The sequence below is a fragment of the Squalius cephalus genome, assembly GCF_949319135.1.
Source record: "Squalius cephalus genome assembly, chromosome: 12".
Taxonomy (NCBI): Eukaryota; Metazoa; Chordata; class Actinopteri; order Cypriniformes; family Leuciscidae; genus Squalius; species Squalius cephalus.
Window position 1 is genome coordinate 14,848,830 of NC_137133.1, and position 9,022 is coordinate 14,857,851.

The 9,022-nt window shown below is 36.5% G+C and overlaps 1 protein-coding gene across 1 annotated transcript; it reads right to left on the reverse strand.

The window, feature by feature from the left end:
• Positions 1-206: 206 nt before the first annotated feature.
• Positions 207-8,400, reverse strand: plpp6 (phospholipid phosphatase 6). Its single transcript, XM_079889274.1, has 2 exons — positions 7,715-8,400; positions 207-3,986 (listed from the first exon to the last, which is right to left on the reverse strand). Exons 1-2 carry the CDS (start codon positions 8,199-8,201, stop codon positions 3,619-3,621), a joined length of 855 nt encoding a protein of 284 aa, XP_079745400.1. The 5' UTR covers positions 8,202-8,400; the 3' UTR covers positions 207-3,618.
• Between the last annotated feature and the right edge of the window lie 622 nt (positions 8,401-9,022).

Sequence of the window (9,022 nt, forward strand, 5' to 3'; positions counted from 1 at the left end):
TCTCGGATCCTGTTCACACTACATCACAGAACCAGATTGTTTTGCTATTTGTTCTATAACATTTAATCTTCTTTTAATATAGATTTAACTGTCCCACATCTTCATATGGAGGCATCTATAGCATTAAAACTCCAAGAGCTGCAAGACATTACTTAGCTTCTCATTTTTCACGAGACTAGATATTTGGAGAAAACACAATTCCAAGGCAAAGCCATGACATCTTCATATTTATTTAGAAAATACAATCACATTATGATCAATGTAGAGTATATTTAACATCACAAATATAATGAACAGTCAAAGCAGGTACCACATTAAGCTAATGAATCCCTTGTAGTTTTCACTTTGGTGAATGTACATTGCCACTTTTCACTGAAGACTAAACAACAATCAAATGTCAGTTGAAATAGCTGATGAAGCCAATTAAAATGACTCCAAACACCTGAAATATCAAATAAAAATGTCTTCCATATTCGCTCTCCATATCCAAAAAAACAAACAAAAAACAATACACAAGTTCCCATAGCAAACAAACACATCACTAAAACAGCACAAAGTTTTTGCAATTTAAAAATGTTACATTTATTGGTTGCCATCTGTCACTTGTATTGTGATATTGCACAAATGATCAAACGATTTTCAAGAAAGAACAAGAAAAAGTGCATAAGACTCTCCTGAAACAGTCAAAACGCACACAACCTTCACCAGACACGTATTACAGTGAATCATTTTGAGGGAATGCGCTGCCAGAGTAGACATATTTTAAAGAACAAATAAAAAAATAAAAAATCTAGATTTTGGGGGTGGATTTATAATCTTTGATGCGACTGTACTTGAAAGAGGAAGAACTATGACTACTTAAAGCTGACAGTGAAACGGCTTGACAGTGTTTCAACTATTCCAGTAAGGCTGTGTGTGTGTGTGTGTGTTACTTCTCTTTGAATGGGTTGAATGGAGTGTGTGTCAATCATCAGGATACTGAGAAGAAAGTGTGGACTAATGTGTGGAATTAAACTGAAATTAAAAATAATAATTACACAATAATTACCACAATAGTAATTAAAGTAACATGTAATATGGGAGAAGAGACACTAAAATAAAGTTACCAATCACTATATCGCCAACTAATAAGATCCTTCCTGTGCATTCGTTTTGGATAACCAGTTAACAAGTGGAATGTAACAAGATATACATGGCTGAAATATTTAGAATCCCCCTTTTAATTAATGGGTTTGGCTATTCTAGGAATTTATGTGAGGACAAATTTCCTCTAAACTGGAAGCAAAGATTTCTCTATAAAGTCATTGTATGTGTTATATTAAGATTAGTCTTCACTGGAATCACTGGAACAGCCAAATCTGGTTACAAGAGGATGACTCATTAAAAGAATGGTAGAGTAGAATAAGACCAAATCATTTTCAATTATCAACAACTCGAGTCGCAAGAGAAAAGTCTATGAGAAATAAAAAAAGCAATGAGAAAGTCCAACAAACAAAAACCCTCATTCACATTTTACTTTAATAATTGGGGAAATAAATGTTGGAAAATTATTGCATGGAAAATTATAAAATGTTGCATTATTGCCATTGGCACTGGTAATACCATGGCTTTTAAACATGTATCATGGTAACACCATTGTATTCCGACATATGCATAAGCACCATGTAAAAACCATGGTACATACCTGTAAATATGCAATCACTCAGTAAAATGTCAAAGTGCAGTACCACAGCACCACCCCACTACTTATTTTGCACAGGTGGTCCTTTAGTAAATATTAATGTCATCATGGTGCAATTTACACCTGCTTAATGCTACCAAATGGCATATAGCTGCGTTTCCACTGTCAGGCCAAAAGCTAGCATGCTAGTGTGTGCCAGAGCCAGTCACGTTAACATCAGCATTAAAAACTTTTAATAACATTTTAGCTCAAAACTCACTTTCAGACAGCAGCAAGTGTTTGAAATAACTTCGGTTTTTGATCCGGTGTGGATTCTGATCACCATATAAGGCAGAAATATGTATATGCGATGCAAAAGACTATGCACGCTACCCATTACCATAGTAAACATGGTAAATATGAACGCTTGAAATCAGACAAATCATACAGGCTATCAAAGAATTTATTTTATCTGTCAGTACGCCTCGTCTCTTTACACCAGACTGTCTGATATCCATATTTAGCTCCGCATGCGTCATAAAATAAAGCAACTCTGTTTCTCTGACTGAAAATATAACTGCATTGGGACTGCCACTGGAGAGAGTGCTAAAGCTCCTCAGGTCATATTTTTTGGTGGAAATTTTGTAGAAATGAACACACTGTCCTGTGACTACAAATAAACAGAAACAGATGCAACTGAACAAGTACGTGTGTCTTCTTTCTTTTGTGAAATAACGGTAAATTCCACTTTACTTCTGTGTGACTAATGTGCAATCTTGACACTCATGATCAATGTATCACTTATTATTGTAAAACTATGGTAAAACATCAATGCTTGGGTTTTAAATCTTTAAGTAAACTACAAAAATGCCAACAAACGTCCGCTTTTATCATGTTCGTTTTACAAACTCGCTATTTTCCAGTGATTTCTTTCTGATTAGTTTTCTGATAAAACTTCCATTTGTTGGTGAAATGATGGATTTGTGTGACGTTGTTCCAGAGAGGTGTGTTATGGGCGTGTTTTAGTGAGGCGCTGTGGAGCTTCTGGCCCGACGGTGGAAACGCAGTGTGGTTTTGGGCTTGGTGCTACAGGTCCGAGGCTTTTAGCCCAGCCCGGCCCATTGGAAGCCCTGGCTTTCACTGGCCTGACAGTTGGTGATTTATGGCTCTATAATCACAGTTGAGGCTTTAACCCAATTAAAATCCAGCAAATGTATTAAGACCATAGCAAAATATAACGAATACTCCTACTTCATAGACCAATAAGATCCAATAACCCTTCAGAGATAACAACTACTTCTCTGTGAATATCTATTGAGGACGCCACATACCCTAAAGGTATCAGAGCTGCGCTGAAATTCACCCTGATGTTTCAAATCCTCTCCCTCGCCTAATTAAACATTCATTAATGAATTGCTTTTCATGTTAATTAGAGTTCTGTCTGGTTTTTGATTAAAACGGAGGCAAAATCTTCAAGATGACGCCTATTGTTTAAGGTGCTATAAATATGTAGTATCACAAAGATGAGGTTTTATTCTGTAAACAAGAACATTGAAGTCAAAAGCCAGAGGTCGCCACCAATCATCCTTTTTTGATAAGCACCAACCCTCAAAAAGCAGAGCACAATGGCAAATGATTAAAAAAAAAACTGGCATAATCTATCTAATATCACAGTAATGACACAAAAGAAGTAGAGAAAGAGAGTGTGAGGCAAAAAATCTTTAAGGGGCGGGAAATAAGACGTGTTTTCACTGCTCCCTAACACTCCAACTTCAACTCATTTATCTGTTCAGTAGAATCTAATTTAAACCTGGATATTACAGGCAGATGATCTGAGAGATTAAGTTTTACATTCAAATTAGCAGACGCACAAAACTAACATAAAGCAACTTAACAGATACTAAGGAATTATAGTCTAGATCCTCCAAATAATGCTCCCTTTCCTCAGTCTTAACTTCTCAGTGAAGCTGTCCCATCGTGCTTTGCAACATGACTGGAGACAACCAGAGAATCTCAACCAAATTATATTGCCAGTAGCCCATGAAGAAACCGAACACCACATCCGTCACATTATGGCGTCCAAGGAGAACTCTAGAAAAACCAACTAAAGTGGCCCAGAGCAGGACAAGAACGCGGAGCGGGGCCGCCAACACCAGGTGGGCCAACAGAAAGCGGGCGCACATTGCAGCACGTGTGGCATGGCCTGATGGGAAGGAATAGCGGTCCACAGAGAACGTGGCAAACATGTCCATACGGTTATGGGATGGACGTCGGCGCCGCACTACAGCCTTCACCACGCCGACCAGGACCAGGTCCAGTACCAAGGCTGAAAAAGAAATGACAAAACGTAAGAAAAACTGGACAACCGGGTTATTGTTGGATTAGACTGAAGTCTTGTAAACCCGTATCCAACCTAAAATTGACAGGCTTCCTTAAAGCTGATCAGCCAACTAACTATAAACAGCTTATAAGACTCGGTTCACAGCAAGTAAATGCTGCTTCTCACAAACTCCATCTCTGTGATTTAACATGCATTTAGGAACGCAGTGTACAGTAGGTTCACTTCATTTGCATTAATGTGCACACATCATTTTTGATGACAGAAATTGACATTACATTTCAAAATAAAAGCTTGAGGATCTGACATATTAAAAGCTCAAGGGTTTGAAATGTTTGAAAGTAAAGATTTAAGACATAATTTGTGTGTTAGTCAGCTCTTGTAAAGAGTGAATCCAAGTGTGAATACCCTCAAAATATAATTATATATAAAATGTTAAAATAAAAAAACATCAAAATAAAACACTTACAAAAAATGGATTAGATATTTTATGTCTACTTGCATATCCTGACCATTAGCCAACATCAGAAAATTGTGAACATGTTAAATTATAGAAATATTAATATTTTAATTATTAGATGGATACCTTATGGCCAAAACCTTGGGGCTGGGTATCAAAACAGATTTCCTGATTCAATTCACAAGCGCTAGATGCAATTCAATTCAATGATGATTAATTTTGGTATATTTCAGTTATAATGTTTATTGTGCTTGCTTACATACAATATGGAAAGATTTCCCTTTATGTTTATGATATAAATAATTTTTCACACATACAACAGTTTTATTGAATCACATTTAATACAGACTGCAAATTTAAATGCTATACTAAATGCTATGCTAACGATAACTGCTTTTGCCCTAGTTTCCATAAAAGCACCAGTAATGCCAGAAAATCATTGGATATCCTGGTATTTCTGCATGTCGGTTTGTTCAGAATACATGAACAAGAAAAAATAAAGTGATAATCCCACGCAGCAATGACAATATCAGCAGCAAGCACTTAATATGATTTATCTGCCAATAACACGTACATCTTTACAGCCTTTCTCTAAATAACACCGCACACTCGCCTGCTCAGTTCAGTGCCAAAAGCATTCAGTCAATGGCTGTTTCCATCCAATGCTACGAATTTAACATGCACACAAAATTAGAATATTGTATAAAACATCTACGAATAAAGTAGAGTTTCCATCCCATGTGGAATTTGGCACAAAATATCAGTCATAAAAAATGGAAGTTTCTGCAATTGTGGCTATTTTTTTCTTTCATTATAAATGACTTGCGCCTCAGCGTGAGCCATGTTATTCTGCATTAGGACGCCTGGTGTTTGGGAACGCAATCATGCAAGACACTTCCGGAAGGTCATTAAACCCAACCATTCTGATGACAGACTTTGGCTCAGGCATTTCTGAATGACCAAACCAACATTTGAGATGCTGTGCAATGAAATTGGTCCGCTGAATTGAACAGTTATCCACTCGCATCCACTATTGAGGCAAAGCTATATGTTTTTTTTTTTTTTTTTCGTAGCCCAATGAGGGATTTATTTGGTAAATGTGTTTTAATTGAGCACAAAAATTTTTATGTGCATTTTTCAAAATTGATGTGATTCTTGGCGTTTCTATCCAGCGTTTTTTTTTGTGTGTGTGGCATCCGAAAATTATATAACTTAAATATGACTAATGAAAGGGAACGTATTGTAATGACACCCCCACTTTGCACTTTCTGAGCAAACTTATTGTTTGTGTTTTATAGCTCTACAGCTGCTCAATCATGTTTGACTGAATTGATATATTTTAAGGTATTCTTTCTTGTAACAACAGAGAATATGATATATGATACTGTAGTAGACCCATAGGTCCTGTTCATGGAAACCATTAAACCATCATGGCCAACTACACTGGATTATATGAAAGACATTATTTTTCCACAACGACAAGTGTAAAGATCTTTTCAAAATACATTGATTACAGCTGCCTCTGAACACAAGGCTTATGATAACCAGGATTAATTAAATGTTTCATAAAAGATGTTAAATTAGGCAAAATCTCTGGAAAGAGATCAAGCATGGCTGCAGGACCTGTGCATATCTCTGTGTTTCAGAAACAAGCTGAGTAGGCCACTCAGCTCAGTTGTAGTTTTAAAACCTGTCGACGTTAGTGAATGGGATGTCAAAGCAACAAGGGCGTGAGTGGAATGACATAATCGCCGTAGCGGGATCGGTAAGTGAGTGATTATCACTCCATTTTCCCTCTGGAAATACTGCTGAGAATCATGATTAATAAATCTGGATCTCTTGGCAGCAACAACCAAGAAGCCTTTCGCAATTTAAATGGGTTGCCAATAAGCCCCATCAATAAAGGAAAGCCAGAATAAATGGAAAACTGCCTCACCTGCAGATCCCCCTGGTACTGAAAACACTTGAAGGAAAGAGAGGTCCAAAAGAAAAGATCAGGGATGTTTCATTGGGAAAGCGGGAGCAGAGGAAGTGGGTTATGATTTGCTTCATACATCAAAGAAAATGAGCCTGAAAAAGGACCAGAAAGAGTGGGGAATGCAGAAGTGTATAAGAAACCAAAAGTGAAGCCAGCCTATTAGATGGATATTAGCTGTGACTAAACAAAAGAGCAGATACAGATGTATGGATGATCATGTAATGACTTTACAAAAAAAAAAAAAAAGAGGTATACCTCAAATGTGAATTCTGAAGCTGGTCTTTTTAAATGAGAAAATCCTAAAAGATTAGTGGCTAAATCATTTTGACTCTTTCCTCAATTCACATGCATTGTAACTGCATTACTGTCACAGTCTATGAGGCAAGGCACTGACCCAGAATAGATGTTAAAATACAGAAATTCCAAAGTATAGCCACAAGACTAGAGATTATACACCACACAAAACTACTGCGAAAGAATTGCTCACCAACATTGGCTGTGCAAAATAAAATTATATCTGTTTTTAACTTCTATCATTAACATGTAAACACGTTAACTTTTGCATGATATACACAAGGATCCGAGGAAAAGGATTCACTGAAAAATCCACTTACTTACATCAGATCATCCAAAAAGCTATTTAGTCTTTACAGCACAAAAAAACACACATTTTGTGCAGAAGAATAAAAAAAAATAAATAAAAAAAAAAGGCTACATCTTTCTAATTTTAAACACTCTGAACAAGACCTTCCCTCATTGACTTCCACTGTAAGAGCGTCACTACACTTCTAAATAACGTTTGATTTACAAACTGAGTGGAGAGTCTATAGCAAGGGTTTTCAAACTGGGTGTCAAATATGAATAAATAATAATAGAAAAATTAAATTAGCTAACTAAATAAATTTAATTAAAATAATACATTAAAATAAAAACAGTTTGATTTAAATAAATAAACCAAAACATTTAAATAACATCTTGTATATACATATACATATATAATTTTATTTTATTTTATTTAAATAGCCTAACACATTTTACAGCACAGTAGCGTACTACATAGAATTTATATAATGTCGTAATCGACATGTATAGTGCTAATTTTTCCACAGTATTATTTGAGTGTTTATGTTTGAAAATATATAACTGCCTTTTAAATTTTAGGATGGGGGTCCCTCACATGTGGTCCGTGGCATCTACAAAATTGAAAACCCCTGGTCTAGGCTATAGTATAATTTTTGAGTACGAGCATTTCTTTGTAAGATAATAAGAGCGCATTACCCATGAGCAGGTTCAGCATGACCTCCTGACCGGCGACACTGTCGCTTTTATACAGGCAGTACGCGGCACCGGCCAGCCACGGGATCCCGTGCCCAGAGATCTCGATGAGCTTCATGAGCGGCCGCACGCTGCCCCAGGACGAGTCCTCGCAGGCGCACACCCCGAGCCGCTTCGACAGCCACAGGTCGATGGCCAGCAAGGAGCTGAACGCTATCCCGAAGAAAGACGGGTTCAACTTCATGCAGTCCTCCTCCGGTAACTGCTGCCCGCCGCCGGTGGAGGAGGTGGACGAGCCCGATCCGCGGCGTCGGCTGGGGCTCTCGGAGGCTCTGAGGCGTGCCGCGGTGGGGTCTGAGCCCTGCCTCTGCAGCAGCTGCGGCGGGGGGGGAGTTCGGCTCAGAGAAATGAACTCATAACGCCCGTTTCCACCGGCGCACGGGACGCTGCCGCTGCGCCCCGAGCCGCTCCGCGCTTTAGGAGAAGGCATTTTACCTCACTTATGCCAAGACAGACTTGAATGTCTTCTGTTTTATTAAATAGCTTTTGGATGCGTCTTTTTTTTTAGGTCATCGTTTTACAGGTGATGACAGAGAACGCAGAGAACTCGTTTGCCTGGACTTCCCTGCAGCGCCATCTTTGAACTGCAGCTCAGTCTGCGCAGTGCACACTGGGAAAACATGTTTGATTCAACCATGTGACTAAATTACAAAATAAATTAACATTATTATTATTAGATATTATTTATTCATTATTATATAATAATCATTATATATAATGTTTATTATATATATATATATATATATATAATGTTAACATAAATTAACATTATTATTATTATTAGATATTATTTATTAATTATTATATAATAATAATCATTATATATATATATATATATATATATATATAATCATTACATTAAATAATTACTTAACACCAAATATGATCATACGAGGGACCCCCATCTTAAAATTAAATTTAAAAGGCAGTTATATACTGTGGAAAAAATATATATATTATAAATTACATTACATTTAATTTTATATCATATAATTTTATATTTTATAATGTATTTTAATATTTTTTTTTATTTATTTAATTCAAAATGCATTTATTTAGTTTAATCAATTCATTGTTTTAATCAAATTTAATTAATTTAAACGTTATTTATTATAATTATTATTCTGCTTTTCTCTAAACCTTTCCCCCCTAGCACCCCTGGATCCCAATTTGAAAACCGCTGTCCTAGAGTACAAAAGTGGACTAAAAACAGCAGCAAAATTAAAACTCAGATTTTAACTTAGCAGGTTT

Excerpts from the sequence above, each read along its gene's own strand:
- plpp6 (XM_079889274.1), bottom strand. The coding sequence starts at position 8,201 with ATGCCTTCTCCTAAAGCGCGGAGCGGCTCGGGGCGCAGCGGCAGCGTC. Across the intron at positions 3,987-7,714 it reads CATGCTGAACCTGCTCATGG|CCTTGGTACTGGACCTGGTC; the intron begins GTAATGCGCTCT and ends TTTCTTTTTCAG.